The sequence below is a fragment of the Accipiter gentilis genome, chromosome 10 (genome assembly GCF_929443795.1).
Source record: "Accipiter gentilis chromosome 10, bAccGen1.1, whole genome shotgun sequence".
Classification (NCBI taxonomy): Eukaryota; Metazoa; Chordata; class Aves; order Accipitriformes; family Accipitridae; genus Astur; species Astur gentilis.
The window spans coordinates 18,293,901-18,314,752 of record NC_064889.1 but is presented as its reverse complement, the minus strand read 5'-3'; the positions used below and the strand labels follow the sequence as shown (position 1 = coordinate 18,314,752).

The following is a 20,852-nucleotide window of genomic DNA, read 5'->3' as shown; positions in this document are numbered from 1 at the left end:
AATTTGGCTATTATTCCCAGTGGTGAAAGAAACACTGACAGGTGCTCTGTTTTCCATGCCCATTTTAGGGCTAACAGTCCCCAGAGCAGATCCTAAGTTGATCTTAGCCTGCTGCAGTCACAGAAAGACTGGACAAAATATTGAAATTTTCGCACAGCTTTTAACCATTCCTCTCCTGCCTAGATTCCCAGAAAGAGATTCTTCCAGAAAAATAAGGGGTTTGGAACTGGATCCGTGGAAATTAGTAGAGAAAACAAATGCCCATTGGGTTATTTCTGTCCCCAGCTACTGCAAGATTGTTGTGTACAGAATGGCTTCTTGTGCTTGGGGCAATGTGGTTTTAATGTTAACTTCTACCTCTCCACAGGGGAGACTTTTCAATACAACTCACTGATATTCAGCCTAAATGTTCCTTTGTGAAGTTTCATCCCATTAACCCTGGCTTCACCCTAGTTTACTACTCTAAGCAATTCCTCTTGCTGCTATGCCTGCTCTGAAAGCGATGGCAGTGAAGGGCATGGGATATTACACTGGGGTAAAGGCTGTGTCTCTCATAAGCAGGAGACATGGGTTGAGGCATTACTCACAGCGTGAAAGCCATTTACTCCTGGAGTGTACTCTGGGGGCATCCCCTCTGCAAGTGACTCCTGCTGCAGACCGTCCATCTGCTGCCCTTCATTTCTGCAGAGAAGCTATTAATGCAGTCCACAGAGCTGGGGACATGGCTGGAGGGTAGCTCATGCCTCAGAATTCACAGCTCAGTGATGCTCTGCCCTCTGGGTGCAAAGTCAGCTTGATCCCGTTAGGGATCAGATACTCAAAGGTCTCTCTGGCTAGGGATGTAGCTAGGAAGTGCAGAGTTGTTTCTCTTGCAATGCTGAAATGTGCCTTGCAAATGAGATAGATGGGCTGTGAGTGAGTAGTGGATATATAGAATGAAATGTAAAAGTAAGGGGTGAAAATATTGCTGTTTTGGAGCTGAAGCCTTATTAAAGTCCTGTCTGTCCTATTTGGGCAAATTCTTTCTAAAGTATCATGTGTCACCAAAATCCCATTAAACTGTCACATAAATTATCAGAGTTTCTTTTTTCCATCACTGTGGATTACCTAGGGAGATATTTTTATGACAATGGAAGCTTTTTCAGTCTGCTCCTCCTGCCTGATTTCATTTCAAATGAAATCCTTCTCTCGGAAAAGAGCCCATGGATTTCATAGCTCTATGGATCTCTGCATTCTGCCTGTACAGCAGTTATCCTGTAGGTCTCTGTTGCACTTATCTCCTGCCTGCACCTTCTTTTAGGCATGGGACAGTTTAGGGCAATGCTGTCACTTCTCTAATCATACCGAATGAGAACACTGTACAGTCTGTTTTGATAGATCTCTGCTCCAGTGTCTTCCAGTCTTCTGAGCATCCACTGACTGGGTCTTCTCTTAGGCCAGTGTTGTCATCTTCATACAAAAAACCCAGAAAGTGAGAGTCACATAAGTACCTAACTTGAAAATACTGCGTGCTTTTTTTTTTTTAATACTTGTCATGTCTCAGGGGTCTTGCATCTCTGCAAAGCAATCTATGTTTTTTCCATGCTGGCTGAAAAACATATGGATTGATGGTGAGGCCATGGCAGTAAAAAATACTTGAGTATCTGAAATTGCCTGCTGCTGTAGACAAATTAAGGCTGCAATGTGAATGTTATAGAAGGAAGGGATGATAGATCCTTGCCTGCCTTTGACAGATAATCTGGAACTCCTGACATCAGCTAACTAGATGATCTGTTGGATGGACTCTTGGAGCTGATCTTAGTGTTTGCTTCTCACCCCTTTCAGAAGGTGCATACACAGAAGCTGAGAACCAATAGACTTAAGGGTAATTGAGGGGCTTTGGAAGATAATTACCAATGAAAGGAATCCCAGTAACTGTATTACTACAATCTTAAAGTGGTAGGACTGTCACTAACAGAACAGGCAAGAGAAGTTTCTATAAATATCTCTGATCTGTATAAGGGAAGAAGCCCAATCTATGTCAAAATATCCTGATGATGAAATATTTCTGATTAGTTAGTGTCTAATGTTTAACATAAAGTGGTTAACATTAAGTAGTAAGCAGACACCTTGCATCAAAGAGATCAAGGGAGATGGCTGAGGTGCCCCGTGGACTGGAACAACGATTCCAGCAGCTCTCAGAACACAGAGGTAATTCCAGAGGAGTAGAGGGGAATCTTGGACCAAATTTCTAAAGGGTTAGCTAGAATGACCTCTGTGGCTATAGGTCTTGTACTGACACTGTTCTGGGCACTGTAGTGGAGTGGCTTGATGCAGGACTTTATGAATAAGGACCTAGCAGAAGGTAGTGTAAACACGCAGGCATACCAGTGAAGGCAGTCGAGTCACTACAGATTGGCTTAGCTGATAGACAATAACTTGCATTTCTTCTTATGCAACCTAGTCCCAGTGAACAGTGAGAACAACTGATTGCTATCTCTTTTTATACCAGCCTTTTGCAATTTAAAGGTTACCTCCTTCCTCTCTGTTCGTCTTTCTGAGCTTAAAACCCATTTTCTTCAGCTTTTCTTTGTAAGTTATGGCTTCTGAACCTTTTGTCATTCTTAATGACCTCTTCAGTTTTTATTGCATTAATTTTTAAACTATGGTGGCCAGCAGTGGGCATAGCACTGCAGCTATTTGATTTTGTTCCCTGAGTTGAGCAGAGCAAAGTAACGATGTTCCTCGTCTTAGCTGTGATGTTGCCTGTTAGTACATCCCAGGAGACCTGCCATTTTTGGAACTGGTTTGCATCACTAACTTCTCTGTTTTAATCCCCTGATCCTTCTTGGCAGTACTTCTTCCTAACCAGCTGTCCCCCATCTTGATTTTATTCCCTTGGAATCTGGCTGAGGGGAGCGGAGAGATCCGCCAGCAGCTCACAGCTTGCATGAAAGCAGCTGATGAGACCTTGGCAGGGCCAGGAGCAATGATGGGAGATTAAAAGGTGGTGTAGCCGACACTAGCCCTCAGACACTGAGGCAAGCAGCTCCGGTGCTGGCACGATCAGCGGCGGAGTGCTCCAGCACAGCGCACAAGGAATGTGTGGGGTCCTGAACTGGGGAACCTCGGGGGAGTGGAGAGACCCGCTGGGAGCCAGCAGCTTGCACGAGAGCGGCTGAGGAGACCTAAGCGGGGCCAGGAGCAACAGCAGCCAAGCCCTCCCAATGCTATAAAAGAAACCCCTGGGAGCTCTAGGGACCAGGGCATGGCACGGCACTTGCTGCAGGAAGGGTGCCGAAGCTCTGCCAGCTCAACCGGGGCGCAATGGTATCCACCCGGCAGAAGGCCGTGTCCTCTCCAAACTCTGGAGCCACCGTGTCTGACGCAACTCTGCAGACAGAGCTCGGTGGGAACGGGCTGCCGGCTGTGCCCTGCTCTCATGCCACCGATACTGGACGGCCGCGGTGAGCGCACCGGTGGGAGGTGTGCCCAGGTAGAGGAAGTCCTCTGCTCAGTGGCAGAGCTCTGGGAGGAGGTAAATGCAAGGCAGCTTGCTTGTCATCGGTCTAATAAGGTAGCTGCACTATAACAGCCATGTGGTTTCAGTTTTGAAGCTTGCTGTTATCCGAGCAGCTCAGAGGGTGTGCGGAGTAAGATAGGATATGCCAGTGAATGTTGAGTTGGCATATCCAAAAAAGGATCGTAATGCAGTGGCTGTAAATTTCAGCTAGACTAATTTGGGTGCACACACTTAAGATGGGGATGTTAGATTATAAACTGAAACAATTTGTAAAGGGTTATAGTAGGGGTTTTGTCAGTGCAAGTTCTGAAGATAAGATTCAGCTCTTCCCCAATCTTCTGCAAGAGCTACACTTTGATTTCAACAGGAATTAGTTCATGTGGATTTAATCCTTTGGCTTCAGTCATACTGAAGGTCATGCTACATAACGGTAGTGGTTCCTGCTGCCTTCAGAGCTTGTCATTTTGGAGTCTGCCCCAAAACGGACTTGACAACTTGCTTACCAATTTCCTGGAGTTAAAAACCGGTGGTAGTAGGATGTCAAGCTGCACCAAGGCTGGGCGGTCTGTACCCGTGTTCAGCTCCCTCATAAACTCTGATTCAGAGGTGAATGAATTCATAAAACACAGGCACAAAAGGAGGTTGCCAAGCAACTTGGAGCCTGAAACTCCCCCACCAAGCTATGAGGATAGAGAAAAGGCAGCCAAGGCAATTTGTAATGCTCGCTTCTTTGCCATAGGTAACAGTAATAATACATATAATATAGACCTATTTAAGAAAGGAATAGCTCATTGTTGATTCTGGGAAACAACAGCTGGTCCTGCCGGACTGTGTATTTTGCCTCTGTCTTAAGATGTGTCTGCTTTTGGAGCATTTAGCCAAAAGCAGGGTCAACAAGGAGACGGCAATGGTGGGGAGGAGGGAGATGGGGAGGAAAGTATTATTCTGTCTTAAGGCAACTGAAAGACTGACAACTACTGGAAAAGTTTTAGGAGGGGAGTAAAGCGTCTGACATAGATTCTGCCTCAGATCAGTCTCATGTTTTCTGTGATCTCAGTATTTGACGCTTTTTACAAACATACTTTAATATATTCATTTTACATCACACCATATCCCGTCTTCTCTCTGGCTTTGCGTAACTGTGCAGCCTTGGGCATATCAGATGTATCCAGGACAGGATGCAGCTGTGACATGTGTGGAAGAGCTATGTGATGGTGCTGCTGCTTACCCATGATTTGACTCTCAGAATACCCTGTAGTGGCCACAGGTAATTGAATTGGAAGGGAGACTTTAGCTTCCTTGGTTTCTGTCTACTCTGGCCTGGGGTAAACTTGACCCTTTGATTTGTGTAATGCTCATGATAAAGTCATGCTGTATTTAGGCATAAGGGAAAAAAAAAAAAAAAATTCTGTGTCTTAATGGCCCTGGGCTTTTGGGGTAAAGAGAAGAGAGGTATGCAGAAGCACAGCCAGAAAAATTCCAGTCAAGACCTGGATCTAGGTTGAATTTCTCACATGCTGTGTATATAATTCCCTTTGACTCCTTATAAAATCCTAGCCTTATGTTGTTTCAATGCCCTGTCCCTTTACAAATGGCATGGCTCAAATCTCAGCTTGAAATAATTTAGAATATCAGCCCAGGTCAGGGCATCTGAAACTGCATTTAATTTCCTTTCTGTGCTCCTCTTGATGAAGGACATTGCTGTGTTAATGGGGTTTTGTTCATTCAGGCTGCCCTTTCCCCAACTGATGTCATGATTAGTGACATCAAAGTCACCTCTTGGTGAACCTTGGTGATGACATGACTAGAGGAGGATCCTCGTAACAGGCAGGAGATTAAGCAGCAAGTGAGCAGTACTTGGAAGAACAAAGCTCTTATTTTCATGCATATATCCACAGTCAAAATGAGTGAAGAGAAAGGGAGATGGGAAGTAGGTGATACATTAGTAGAATTATATACTCAAAGGGTTTTTGCTCAATGTTTTGCAAGAGGAATTGGTGATGCTTGCATCTCTCACCTTGGGTATTGTTGGTGCCACCTTATATTCTGGGCATGTGGAAATGTAACAGTGTAATGAGACATGATCCGCTGAATAAGGCTTTACGTAGCATTAAAAGGTTCCTCTGCTTTCTCTTTTTATTATTTACATTCCCAGAGAAGGTTATGTGTCATGTGGGCTTTGCAGAGATAAATGGCTAACCTGAGCTTTCTGGCAGCTTCCCCAGAACTTGCGGAGGACCTGCCTAAGTGTTGGCCTGAGTATTTTGAAGACTTAAGCTCAGTTCTGGGCCTGGAAGGATGTATATGAGAAAACCTGTGGTTGTGTGTGCTAAAGATAGGCTTAGTGGAGCACAGGAGGGTAGTATGAGAGGCTCTGAAGTAGCACAGAGAAGGGCAGCTGGGCACCAGTGTAAAAACGAGTAAGCTGTGCTGGGTAGTACTGAGGTGGTCTGGTCAGGACTGCAGTCATGGGGGTGTTGGAAGCCAGGAATGAACTGAAGCAGCTGAACTGAGTGCAGGTATCTTGAATGGTGCCTGTCAGTTGGACTGCTGAGTATGGCTGGCCAGTGTTGCTGTCCACTACTTTCATGAGCTCTAATGTTTATCACAGTTATCACAATAATTTCAAGGCAGATAAGTAACTGGATAGGTTTAGGATTGAGTGGCTGCTGCCTGCCACAGAGTTAAATCTTTGTTTCTCGGGTGTTTCAAGGGTAGCGAGTTTTATGGCTGTGTCATCAGCTCTTTGCTCTATTTGCTGCTTCATTAGTCTTCATGCTGGGTGCAGTCTGTGGGAGCACAGCATTTGGATACGGGATTTGGCTGTGATGACTTCCGTGAAGGGAACAGGCAGTTAAGAAGCTTTGTGGTTTCCTTGCTGGTACCTTTCTTATGACTCTCTTGTGGATGGGATGTCAGAGCGGCGGATGTGCTTGTCAGGAGGGGGAACTTTTAAAGGAAGCCTTAACTGGAATAGAGAGATTTTCTTGGCTGGACGTACAGTCTATGGGCCCCTCTGTCATCGCCCACAGGGAAACAATGTGGATGATCTCTGTCTGGTCTCTTCCCCCGCCCTCCATTTCCTGGGTTTTAAGATCTGGAAACTCCAGAAGCTTTGCTGACATTGAATCTAGCAAGACAAGCTTGGCTTTGATCAGCCTTGAGAGGAAGAACAGAAGGCAGGTCTCTGCCAGTCCCATGCTATTTGCAATTAGCAGAACTATGGCAAGCTTTCCTGGTTTTCTGAGATGAGAAAGCCCTTGCTCAGAGTTTCTTTTTTCTAATTTTGACTGAGGAAAGAACCTCTTGATTAAGATGCTGTGCTCTCTCCCAATATACAGAAGAGATAAGAGTTGTTAAAGCTGTATTCATCAATTGCAAAAGAGAACATGTTTTATTTTGCTTTGTGCTATTTACAGCTGTTGTCCATTAGGAGTCCTCAAGAGCCTCATTCTCAGCTACAACACCACAGTCCCATAAGTTTAGCTCAGCAATGAGCCTGCAAAACAGCATTAAATCATGGTGATGGGAGAAAGAAGAAAATGTTTGGAAATGGCAAAATGCAGCTGATGTCTTTGTGAAAGCTAGTTTTTGCTTGTTGCTGTTTTAAAGCATTACTAAGGTAGACTGTAATGCACAACTAACTGGAGCAGAATAGAAATTGTGTACTCTGAGTTGGGGGGAAAAAAACCCCAGAATGTCTAGGAGTTCTGTAGGAGCTAAAGTGCCTATGGCACTTATGTATACACATTGATCAAAATATACTAACCTCACAGTAAGGTAAGGCGTAAGAATGATAAAAGATTATGGCTATTGAGGAACAGAGTTCCAGTTGCTTTACTGGACCAGAATATGATTGCTCCATATGAGCTCTTTGAGCTGAGAGTGCAGCTCACTCTTCTAGTCCCCACCAACTGCCTGCATGGAAGTGGGGAGTGTGGAGGGGGGGATTGTTTCCAAATCTGAGTCTGCATCCCTGAAAGACATAAGCAAATTGTACTGTAATGAATATAGTGAGCAGAACTGTACAGGATGTACATTTAAGGAGAAGAATTAGTGTTTATTCCTTCTTTGACTGTGAAAGGAGAACTTTCACCTGGATTCTCAGCTCAGACACATCCTTTGCTTTGTCAAATCACTAAACAGCTAGGCAAATCACTCAACGGCTCTTTAATAACATCTGTATTTTTCAGCATGGTGTTCTACCTTTGTTTTGTGTTAATTGATTAAGGATTTGTAAAGCATTTGGAAACTGAAGGACAGCTTTGGGAGCTAAAGGCAAAGGTGTTCAACTTTACTAATTCAGCGTTTGTTTACAAGGGCACTCAGCTGGTACCTTTACTTTTGTTTTCTGTCCTGTTACCATTCCCAAGCCTGTCAATTGGGGTCCCTCAATTCACGCCAGGGAACAGAGCCTGAGCTCTGGCGTTGCCTGATAGAGCAGGACAAACCTATCCTGGCATCGCTGCGATGCCCTGACAGATAATGGTTTCCACTAAAGTAAATCTGTCAGGTTGACTTGTGACAACGGCCTGAGACTGTGAATGCTCACAAAAGGATCATTTTAAGATAGATAATTGCTTTGTCCTTTCCCTTTATTTTCTGCGCCTGGCAGGTGTCTCTTTCTGCCTTCTCCTGCTTCCTTGGCCCATCCGTGGACTATGCTCAGCACAGATGGGATCTTCAAAGAATTTGCTGTCAGACTTGGTCTTTCCTAAGCATATGTATACCAAGAGTTTTTTGAGACTTACAACTAGACCCAATGTGGGTGCTTTTTCACAGGAACAGCAAATAACATACCTGATAACAAGGAAATTTTCTCTGTCAAGTTGCAAGTCTACCTTGAAACAGGTTCAGTAGAGCTTATCAATGAACTGTTTAGAAAGATTTTGATTATTTTTATTCTTTTTTTTAAAAAGCAACTGCCCGAACCCTGTCCCAAATTCCCACAGCTTATGTCTCCCATGCCAAATGTATTGCTAGAAACAGCTGAACTATTCTAGTTGTAACTTCTGAAAATCAGTTTTGTAAATCTGAATGTGTGTCTATATTATCTGAAATAGAAAACTGTCTTTCTGTCAAAAGTAACAGCCCGGCTTAGCTATGCACATTGTTATTTCTACGTTTTGTTGGATGGATATGAAATGATGGTTAGTTTTAAGTACTCTACCTCTGGAGCTTATCTGGGTAACATGTTCATGTATTCACCTTAATTATATCAGTTTAACTTGATTAGTTATGATTCTAACCCTACAACACAGGTTACTGCCAGAGATCAGACAGCTTGCCTGTCCTTGGAGGCCTGATGGGTGGACAGATCTGCCTAGAGATTTGGGAAGTTCTCAAACGTTAATGGTGAAATACTGAAAGTGGAGCATAGCCTTAGAAAAATAAATTATTTCTAGTTACCTTTTAAACCTTAGTGAAGTTTGATAGGGTCAAACTTTCAAGAATTGCCAGGAATTATGCTGGTGCCATTTTGAGAGGCAGTAATCTGCACATGCAAAATGCCTTCTAATAGTACATATAAATATCTGTAAGCTATCATAGAATAAACAAGAAAAATGATAAGGATGAAACTAGCACGTTCTGGTTCTGAGGACCAAACCTGGGACCAATTGGCAAACAGCACTTTCAGGAAATATCTGGAGTATTTAGGGATGTATTTTTCCTCAAATATGTCTTGGGTTATCTCAATTAAAAAGGAGTAAAACCTACTTGCAAAGATACTATTCAAAGAGAAGTCCTGTCTAGGTCTTTTTTTTTTTGCTTTCTTTTACAGACAGTCGTCCTTATGTGTTTCTAGTGGCCCGTGTCCACCCTGGTGAAAGCAATGCCAGTTGGGTAATGAAGGGGACCCTGGAGTTCCTTGTGAGCAGTGATCCCATTGCTGATCTCCTGCGGAAATGTTTCATTTTCAAGATTGTCCCCATGCTTAATCCTGATGGAGTCATCAATGGCAAGTGAGTTGTGACATGTCCTTAGTCTGGGTTTTTTCCTGGGTTTGTCCCCAGGTTTTACCCCTGTGCACCTAGCAGGTCTTGCCTTCGATATTTTGGGTCAGGGGAATTCCCTTTGCCTGGTGTTTTATTCATCCTGTTATCAATCCTGTATGGAAAATGTGAATCTGAGATACTAGCACCGTGTGCTGTCTTGCATTTGTCAGATGTACGTGATTCTGTACTGTACGTGACCATAAGAACTCTCAGTTGCCTGGATGGAATATTGGTGGTGCCAGAGAAACTGGATCTTTCTTGCTAAATGGAGATCTATCTATTCTCTGAAATCAGCAGGGCAGACTTCACCTGCAAGGCAGATATGCTTGGGAATAACTGGCTTTAATTAATGCTTTGTATAGCCTGATGGGGGGGAAGATGAGTAAGGATCTATTAAATTTTCACATTTGCATGGAAATATTTCCATATAGCGAAGCTCCCTCCTTCTCCCACCTCCTTTTCAATCTTCCCTCCCACATGTTTCCTAAGAGATACTGAATCTATGTTTGGAAAATACTGATTCCTTTTTGCATTCTTTGCTTTTACACTATCCCTGCCCACCCACACTAACTTGCCTTCCCTCTCCCAGTACATGTGTGGAAAAAAGTACAACTCTGCTCCTAATAAGTTAACATGAAATAAATATTGCTATGCAGCCAGCAAAAGAGGAATTGCCTTTGAACGCCTGAAGAGTGCACTGAGATAAAGGACGCTTGTCCTTTGCTGGAAAAAAATCTCTGGTGTCTCTGTGGATGGTGGAATTTGGTCATTTCATTGGGTGTTTGTGGAGTGGCTGTACGTTAATAGCTGTCAGTCCTGTCTCTGATGCAGGACATCATGATCACATTTCACTGGTAGCTGGTGAGTTGTGCGTTTTGGTGAGAAGGGCTTGCAGGTTTAGGCAGCATCTGTGTCCCCTGGCGTGTTGCAATGGAACATGCGACAAATCTTGAAGAGGAAAGATGGGTTTAGGCAAGCCCTGAAACACGTAGCAGAGTATGGAGGAACAACTTATCTTAAGCTACGTTCTCTTATCTGCTTTTGTGTCCGGTTGTGCAGATCAAGAGCTGCAGAAACAGAAAACCAATCCTGCGTAACAACTGAGTTGAGTTTGTTTGGTTCTAAACTGATTAATTTCAGTTTGGGGCGAGGGGTTCAGCAGAGAGCAGCTTGGGCTTTTCTGACAGTCTCCAGTCTGTGACTATGAACAGTCACAGCTTTTGTGCTGCTACGCTCCCCAGGACTTGAGCATATCAGTAGTCTGGGAGGACTGTTCAGAGTAGCTGGATACTGCCCCAGAGTATTTGAATCCTCTGCTGGCACCAAATGCGTCCCTGATTCTTCCAGACAGCAGAAACAAAAAAGAAAGGTTGAAGCTTTTTCCCCCCTTTCTTTTTTTTTTAATCTTTCACTGCATTTAATTAAAGTTTCCAGCAGATGGAGGACTGGAGGGAATGTCTGACCTTTTTTCTCCAGCTGTCAGGAGTGAGTGTAGCAGAGAAGGGACCCTCAGGAGGGAGGACGTGGCTCTTGGTGACACCTGTATGAAGTGTACTGCCTGAGCTTGTATCACACAGGAAGGTGTTTTGCCTTCCCTGGCACAGATGAGCTTAAACTGTAGTTAAATCTAGTGATGAGTTTAAAAGTTTGGTAAGCCTTGCATGTGGGATAGGAGCAGGGGAACAGGGATTTTGCCGTGCCTCTGGTTGTGAGGCCTGGGGAAGGGAAAGAACCATTCCTTTATGCTTTAATTTAAATATTTTTATCCTGCGAAGCCTTCTGTGGCCCAGATATTCTTCTTGTTTCTTCCCATGTGCTTTTTTAAGTAGACTTGGGTCCTCCTACACTGAAAGAAATACTTCTGGTCTGGGCCTTAGGTTTACTGGTGGTCTGCTGGAGATAACCACGCACACTGGAGAAGGCAAATCTCTTTCAGGCCCTTAATGTCTCGATGTGCACATGCAGATTTATTTGGCTGCTTAATGTTCCACCTTGTCCAGGATTAAATGCTCTAGTAAACTGTTGTCTTTCAAGTCCATGTTAAGAGGGAAAGTGTTTTCTGAGGAAGCTGGTCTATAGCCCATTATCAAACATAGTACTTGTAAGAAGAAACTTGCTAAATATTTTTTACATCTCTAAACCCCAATTTAAAACCCATTTCATGAAGCGACTTGTTTGGCTTGGGATTCACAATCCCTGTTGTGGAAGTCGCACCAGGCATCCCTGAACAGACTGCTAGAGTGCCTGGCATTCCCTCTGCCAACACACCAACCTGCTGTTCTTTTCTAGTTTTATACAAGTTGCTGTGCTCTCACACCTTCCCCCCCTCCCCCCATGAGGGCTGGACATACTGAATGCATCAAATGCACTATCCAGGCCAACAAGTACCTTGGCTCTGTGCTGAACACTGGGGATACCTACATGTGGTAACCAGTGATGATCTCTCTTATTGTGAAACAAGGTATTCTTCTGTTTTAGTGCCTCTGTGGCTCTTGCCTTGGCATCTCGGTGTCTTTCTGTAAGAAAGAATTGGATTCTTTTCTGTTGGCAGTTCTTTGAATCTCCTCACCCTCCCTCTTCCCCAGCCCTGCGTGCTGGGGGTGTGCATAACGCTTTGCTGCCCATCGCAGAGCCGAATGCCAGTGCGTGGTTACAAAGGATTTTTTCCAGCAGCCCAGCTGTGCCCCTTCCCCAGCTGGCTCCCTGCTGCAGGCGCAGCTCAGCAGAAGAGTGCTCATCCCAGCAGGGTACCGCACGATCCCACTTTGGGAGCCTCATGCGGCAACAAGATGATCAGGGCCTTGGTATTTGCTTTGGTTAATGTGATCTGAAAGTTACATGCGGAGAATGTTCCTCTAACACAGATAGGACTGCGGTAATGCGATTACGCTCTGGCTGTCTGTGGCTGAGCTGGGAAGCAGCTCTCCACCCTCCCTTTGGCTTCAGTCAGCGCTCTGAGAATCTGTTCCTGTCTGTCAGCGATGGAGAGACTTGCAGCCCTGTCACTGATGCTAAATGAAGGTAGTGGTGATGCAAGCGTGCAGGTACAAGTGGGGTTGTCATCACATAAAAATATAGAACACTACCAAATATTGCAGCTAATTTGACTTTGTTCACTCCAGAGAAAATCGGTAAGCAATTGTGTTGCGGTGTGTGGCTGAGTGTTTTGCTCCATCCTGAACAGCACTCAGGTGTAGGATTTGTCAAATAATGTGCAGCTGATCTGATAATGGCTATATATTTAGATTAAATAATAGACACTGCTTTTCATAAAGATCATCTTACACTTTCTGCCAGATGCTGCCTTTTGACCACTGCTGGCAACAGGATGCTGCCGCATATAGACCTGTGGTCTGACCTGATATGGTTGTTTGTGTACTTTAATTTTGTTTCTTTTGATCTAAATTACAAGGAAAAAATAGTCTTAATCTCCAAGACCAGTAGTGTAAGTCAGTCTGAAGTGACAGCTGTATACTTAAGAGAAAGTGTCCTTGCAGCCTGACTTTATTTTGTACAAGTTGTTGTGTGAGAATCCAAAGTGTTGTTTGGTCTTATGGCTCACTACCTTCACCCATACCTCTAACCCCTTTTTAAACTAAATCATAGCAAAATAGGAAAGCTTTAAAAGGACTTAATCTCTATTAAGTGTTGCAGAATCCATGAAGAAGAGCATCACTTTCATTAGGAAAGTGATATAAAATGCAGTGGTTGAACACGAGACCTGTGCTTTGTTCCTGGCTCTGCTACCAGTGGACTATGAGACCTTGGTCATTACCTCCTCCTTTTTGCCGAGTTTTCTTCCTTAGAGAGTGAGACGACATACCATAACCTTTGAGCAGTTTGAAATGAAGACTGAAGTATGCATAATGGGATCATTTTCTCTTCAATTTAGATCTGCTACTGTTTTAACTATTAAGCTTGTTTTTAACTTGTAGACTGTGGAAAATACTGTTTTTGGAAAAATACCGTTTTCAGAAAATCCCAGATTTATGAGGAATGCAGAGTAGCCTTTGGTGAAACTTTCTGGATTGCTTTAAAAAAAGTTCATCTGTTCAAGTGAAATCTTTGTACCCCGAAACTAGATCAGTTATAGTCACAGTTGTGTAAAATCCAGAAAGCAGGGTTCAGTAAGGGAACTTGTAAAAAGTCTAATTATAGCAGCACAAGAAGAGGTTTTTATAAAGAAACAGAATACTGCTGTCCACGCTGTTCCACATAAACTCATTATCACGCGTTTGAGCGTCGAGTTGTGAGTGTGCTCACGCATGCCTGTGCAGTTGCGTGCTAACTTGTGATGTGCTCGTATGCTGCCTTCAGTGTGCACTCGCTGTGCATCCTCCTGTCAGCAGCCTGTTCAGGCAGCTGTTCCCCAGCATCTGCTCAGACCTGCAAGCCCTCTACACACACACACCTGGCTCTCCCACGCGTGTGCTCAGTCACAACATGGTAGTCAACATTTTGTGGTTTTGGCTGGACTTCTCCAGACAGAGCAGTTCCAGATAAATATTGCTATTTATTACACTTAAATTTATGGTTATTAATTATATAAGTATAACCTAATTTATATCACCATAAACAGCAGTAATAAATGATGCCAAATGCTAACACTCGATGCTTGCCAACTGTGCCTGGTTGATGAGGGTTTTTTCCTCCCAGTTCCCAGAAGTATTAAATTAAAAATGATTGGCCTTGCAAGATCATTGATCAAGCACGAAGTGGAAGCTCCTGGGGAAGTGATTTTGTTTTAAAAAATACTTCACGTGCGGGCTGCTCATGGAATGTCTATGTTTTGTGTACTCAGAAATTCTCTTCCTGCTGACAAATTCCTAACTGGCCAATATCACAGTTCTCTGAGTTCATGTCTCACTCCTACGTTGCCACCTTCTTCCTCTTCCTTTACTTCCTTTTAACATTTCCTCTTTTCTTCTGTTTGCCCTTTTCTCACTCTCCCCTCCCTCCTATTGAATCAAAGAAGCTTTTCATTGAAAAGAACTTGGTGCATTTTATAAATGAATCGAACCAATCAGTGGAGATGGGAGCTGGCGAGTCTTTTTTTGGTAAAGGAAGATGAATTTTTTGGAAGCTGCATGATTTCTTCAAAGCCATGGGGTAACCATAGTAGCAGTTAGGAAGAGGAAATCCTGATTTGCATTTTGGATTATAGCCATGGACTATTCTTTATTTGGTTTAAAAACACCCTGTTCTCTCCTGCACCTGCCCTCATACAACACAGGCTGAGTAAGCTTTTCTGCTGCTCAAAGGTAAGGCAGGTGAGGTGCTGGGTTTCTTGTCTCTCCACTGATATTCACTCGCACTTTATTTAGGCTGTTCATTCCATCCTGTTTTACTTATGAGGTTTTGTTCATTGCCTCCTCAAATCCAGCAGAGAAAAGCTTTACTTTGACAGTTACTGAAATGGAGAGATAGAAATGTCCACTAAAATTCTTTCTAGAGCAAGTTTCCTCTGCTCACTCTCAGAAGTTACGAAGGGAAAAATGAGTGTGCTCCCACTTATTCTTTGGAACCTGGTCCTTTGTTTTTTTTGAAGGACACTCTTACGAGGAGGAATGGAAGCGCATTTGTCTCTATACCCAAAATGCACTATTTGTATATATGGCTTTTTTCTCTCCTATATTAATGCTTACTCTCTTACATTGAGACATTGTATTCTCCAGACAATGAGAGGCAGAACTGATCAGGAACAGGAAGAAAAGGTGATGGCCAGTCTAAGGAGTCAGTTTATGATCCATAACTGCATCCTCAAGGATTAAATCTTGAGGTGATGTCAGACAAAGCTGTACAACTGCAGACATTCCTCCTTTTCTCCCCCTCCTTCTCTTTGTTGCTTCTCTGTGGTCAGAGGATTGAAGAGGAGTTTAATTCTCAGAATCTGGCCTTGCATAATTAAATTGGTGCCATGCACTCTGCAAACACACTCCAAAGGCTCTCTCCAGTCTAGCTAATCTATGATGTGTGTGTTTCTCTAAGGACAGTGCTGAAATGTGGGAAGGCCGGGAGAGGAGTGTTTTCGAATTAATGCAGTGGGAGAGTTTGTCTCTAGGAGAGAGGTACTGCAGGATTAGTGTGCTGAATCTAAATTGGCACTACTGTGCCAAAAGTAGTTGAGTAGACATATATGTAAGCCAAGGTATACTTGGGTAAAAGAGCGTTTTGTAAAAAATTCAACCCTTACGCGTTTATAATGGCTGTGCCCCGAGTTGCACATTGTAAGGTGACGTACCTGCGGGCACTGACGCTTTCCTTCAGGCCTCAGAGGGGATGAAAATGCCAGTTCTGGGAGCATCTGTACTGGCTTGGTATGTGGCTCTGGGAAGTGCATATGAAGTGTGGGCTAACTTTCCCCAAGCAGAGTAGAAGTTTTCTCAGTTATTTGCTGCTTTAGTGCCTCAAGTGTTGCTTCTGTTGCCCTCCGCTGAGAGGGCAGTGATGGATTTGGGAGCATAGGGTAGCAAATGTGGCTAGTGCGTGCACAGCATGAGATAAAAGATGAGCTGCAGCATTCCTCGCCTCTCACCTCTGCAAGCTGTTCCTTGGTGGAGCCAGAAGTGGGGTCTGGCCCTGCACCATGCACTTCTGCGAGTACCTCTCTGTGCTGCGGGAGATGCCCCAATTTCAACCAAAGCCCTTTGCGCTGTGCTGATGTGTCAGCCCATCCTTGGTTCTCCTTCTGTGATAAACATCCGTCTGCAGACGGCTGCACCCCAGGACTCTCCCTTCTGACAGCGCTTCCAATGCAGTATTGTTTATTCCTTCCTTTATCAGCCGGAGCTGCTGGGCCCCCTGAGTTATTAGCTCTATTCACTCATTGTCAGTGTTTCCTCCTTCGTAAATATGCCCCCATACGTCTCTGCTCCTGAGGAATATGCTTTCTCTTCTATTTACTGCTTTTCCCAGGCCCCCACCTCCTCATCGCTCTCTCTACCCAGTGGCCCAATAACAGCCAAGGAGATAAATAAGCTACATAACTCTTCCCAGCTATTATTTTTTGTTGTTGTTGTTGCCCTGCATGGTAATATATATAATAACAAGGAAACAAATCTTATTACTAAAGTAATTACAATAAATAAAAAGCCGAGAGGGGAGATGAAGGAAGGGTCTGTCGGGGGAGTGATTGCAGTAGGATTTTTTAAAATTTAATTTACTCGAGATGTTCTCTGCCACTTTGTTGATACCCTGCTGAGGGGGGCTGTGACTAATTAGCAGCCAGCTGTTGTTCTAACACCCTCACCTAATTTATTGTGCGGCTGACTCTCTAAAGCAGGAGCCTGTGTGATATCATTGTCTCTAGGACTTGGCACCAGCCTTGCATCAGTGGTTGGCTTGCTTGGTGCTTTTGTTTCCCAGAAGCTGAATAGCTGAAATTTTGGGTGCTTTACTGTCATTTATATGCTAGCATATCCCATGTGCTTCCAGGAGTTTGGGCAAGAGAGTACACTCAATCTATTGTATTCTAAGTACTTGTCCCAGTGTCCAGCCTAATAACGGACCAACACAACTGCTAGTTTTTGACAAATTGGCCAGAGAACTGCACCACTGTCTGTGTGCCTTGGTAGAGAGCAAAAGAAGACCTAGCAGTAGAAAGTCTGATATGGTCTAGGGTTTGTTAAACTCTAAAGTTTGGGATCTCTTTCTGCTGCTTGCAGATTTCTCATGGAAGTACCATATTGTTGCTTGCCAATAGAATGATTCCAGTATTGTCTGTCTTCTAAATGGCCATGAAAACTAATTAGTTAATGGCCATATTAAGAACTGGAAGTATCTAATGCGTTGTCCCTTGTTTCATTAGTCTTCCAGCTGCCAATTGCAAAAGCACGTGCAGTCTTTGTAAAGCTCTTAAACAGAAAAGGTACCCCATGAGTTGAGTGCGTCTCCCTTGGCTCGTTCATACCTAATTTATGCTGGTGATGCAAGGTCACCTGGGAATTTCACTACAAAAATCACTTGATGTGGCTCAGTAATATTACTGTCTTGGACTACTAAACACTTCAGCTTTTAGCCTTGGAAATTATTTCATTTTAGATAGGTACTACCTTGTATTTTCAAGTTGGCATGAATATTAGATATGAACGTGATGTTCCAAGGACTCGGAAAGGAATTATTGTGTTCTGCATTTTTGTCTACTTTCCTGACTGATGATTGGAGTTCATAATCAGATGTGCGCACTTCTTTGAAGACATTTTCAGGAGCCAGGAGACTGGTGTACAAAGCTAGCTTTTAGTAAAGTTAATGAGATGATTGAATTATATTATTATTCTTGTTAGCTTGATTGTGTATCATTATCCCTTTTGTTTGTTATTACACTTATTTGAGTCTCCTTTGTGGTATATTATTCCCATAACAATTGTGCCTGTGCTGGGCTCTGTATAGAGACAGGCAAGGAGCAGCTGGCCCCTTGTTAGGAACTGATGCATTAGTGACACAGCTTACGCAATAGGATTGGTGAGCCTGAAAAGGATATCGGGCTGTTGGGTCTCATGCAGCCTTATCCATCTTCTCAGCCCTGGCTACATGATGCACTTCCTGGAGGTACGAGCTTTGTAGTTACAGCTTTCCTTCGGTATTACATCCTGGGATAGGAAAAGCATCCTCCTGCAATGACTTCTGCAAACACCTGATGAAGGTTGGTGAAGGATACCTCAGTATCATTAATGCAGGAGTTGGAGAATTGCATTAAAAATCAGGAGTCTCTTTATACCTTCTTGGAATTTGCAGGAGGTGTCTGCAAACCTTGACCCACATGGCTGCATAGGTAAATCTACACTGAGAAATATTATAATTGCTGCTGAACTAAGATTTTACTTCTTGCCTGATTGTGGTAGGCATCAAATACTGATATCAAAGTTGAATATTTCAGAGTTGAGCTAATGTCATGAGTAAAGGGGCTGTTTTGGTCACCCATCTCAAGATCAAATCTGCTTATCCAAGTTAATGCCTATTGGAAGCTACAGATTCAGGGATGGACTTGTTATTCATAGGATGGGAAAAGAGAAGTCCACAAAATGAAATTGTAAAAACTTCACTTTTATAGTTGCAGTGAAGAATGTCCAGTACTTTACTGCAATATCCACACTACCTGGAAAGCTGAAATTGCCTGGGAATGAAGGTTATTGTCTCTTGTAACATACCTTCGTAAATTATACTGTGTAATAAATCAGGCAGTATTTCTTTTGCCCTGAAAACTGGACATCCCTGGAGTTCCAAGTGACATTTCACATTTTATATGACCATTCAGTCCCTTTAAGTATTAAAACACATTTTTTTTTGTGAAATGTGCACAGAAATTCTTTTTGAAAGCCTATGAATAAAAAAATCTGGAGCTTAGTTATGCAAGTGTAACACTGCTTTTCCATGAGTTTACTGTAAAAAATTTTGTGTTGGATTAGCTCTGTGTTTTGGCTAATGTTGTTATTTAACATTTTTATTTCTGTATTTCTCTCTGACTTTTCCTTCCCCTCTCATTGGAATCTGTTATTCAAATGTAACAATAAAAGCTGGCAAAGTACTATGATAGGAGAGGAGATATATAATGGCCTTGGGTTGGAGAAATGGACTGGCCACAGGAAATAGTGTTTGTAGAAATGGGACAAAGAAGCTTATGCACAAAAATAAGCTTCATTTGAAAGCTTATGTTTTCAAAATTGCTTGTGCAAAAATGTGCCTACAGAGGACCAGCTGAAGTTGAATTGTTCACCTGTGCACATGGTTCAATATGATTGCACGTGCATTTGGGGTAATTACATGGGCAAATTTTGCTCCAGTGATTTCATCAAATTGCCACCCTAATTTATAAATCCAGCTGAATGTCCCATAGAAGCATCAAGAAAATGAAAACCAGAAAATTGAGTCAGTGTTGGAATGACAGAGTGAGAAATCAAAACATCTTCCGCAACCTAACAGGCAGCGCTGCTGGAGTCGGGGGGGGGGAAGGCAGCACAGTTTCAATGCTGCAAAGCCGCTCTGAGTCTTGAAGGGGCAGAAAAACTGTAAAGCTTTTGAAGTCATATAGGCCAGGTTTGAGCTGGGGTGGGGGGGAAAGCAGAGGGTGAGACTGGCAGGGAAGAAAGCTACAGTAATAGTGCACCTTGAGTCTATGCTTACTGCAAAACTCTGAAGTTAGTATTTGAACACACCCTAGCTCAATGATACCGTAATGCTATTAGGGACTCTCAAGTAACTGATATTTTACTACATGGGAATAGTGATGATATATGCTCTAAGATTCTATAGAAATTATGTCCAGAACTTTGTAGAGCTGAACAACCTTTCCATGGCCTTTTAGAATTGGCTTCTTGAATTTCACAAGTGGATGTGTCCTTATATAAAATGGTTATATGTTCCAATATATCCCATAGGACTCTTCCATGTCTGGGGAAGCAGAACACAGAGAAGAAGTGCTAGTGAACAACATAGTCTGGATCCCAATTCACCTTTTGGGTTGTTTTCATTTGTCTGCCACAAATGACAAGGACTTAAGGCATAGTTATTATAACAGTTGGAGAAAAGCTGCTATTTTCTACTGTGTATATATATTATACAATGCAAAAAGGGAAAATGATTTATTTCTAAATATGTACACATTAAAAAATCCATATTCAGGTCAGTATCTTCATGTAATCTTGTTTTTGTTTTGTGGTTTGTTTTGTTTTTCTAACGTTAGCAGGCAATAACAAGTTGTGAGTGCAAGGATTCTTTCCATGTACAACTCATGACAGCATCTCTAGTAGTAGGGTTTCCTTCTCTGTCCTCTATGTTCCCCCATTTCTCTCCCAAAAGGTTCATAAGCTCAGCTTTTGAGGGAGAGGGAAGTAGCAGTTTTCCCAAGGACACTTGCTCTCACTGTGCACTGCCTAAAATTTGGTTCCTAGTTCTAGCTCTGGTCCCATGGTGTCTTCTACCAGCAGTAACAGTAATGACACTAATGAAAACTTACTTCTTGAGGAATGTTTTCTGTATTCGTTATCTGTTAGCTAACAAAAGGTCATTAACATAAAAACAAAAGGCAAAGATTAAAAAAGTGATGATTTTTCGGTCTTCCCTGTAACGGTTATGGCACATGAGAGAATGTAAAGTGCAGAGCAGCTGAACACTCATAAACTATTTTAATACCATTTAGAAATGAGAAGAAGCAGGGGAAGAGGCTTATGTAGCAATGTAGTTTATTGCACTAATCAGTCACTTCTACAGAGCACTATCATGGTTTTAAATTCTTGCTCCAATGATGTGAAAAAAATTGGTGGTCTCTCATCCAAGTCTCTAATAGATCTTGGTCTATGTCACAGAAATCTCTAGTACTGCACTTGAGCTAGCAGCGAATTCTGTACTTAGATGGATAT

The 20,852-nt window shown here is 43.0% G+C and overlaps 1 protein-coding gene across 1 annotated transcript in view; it reads left to right on the top strand.

The window, feature by feature from the left end:
- AGBL1 (AGBL carboxypeptidase 1) overlaps positions 1–20,852 on the top strand; it is a 273,863-nt gene that overhangs the window by 89,108 nt on the left and 163,903 nt on the right. Inside the window, exon 18 of the mRNA XM_049812577.1 lies at positions 9,285–9,465. Coding sequence (XP_049668534.1) covers positions 9,285–9,465 — 181 coding nt within the window. The remainder of the gene's footprint in view (positions 1–9,284; positions 9,466–20,852) is intronic.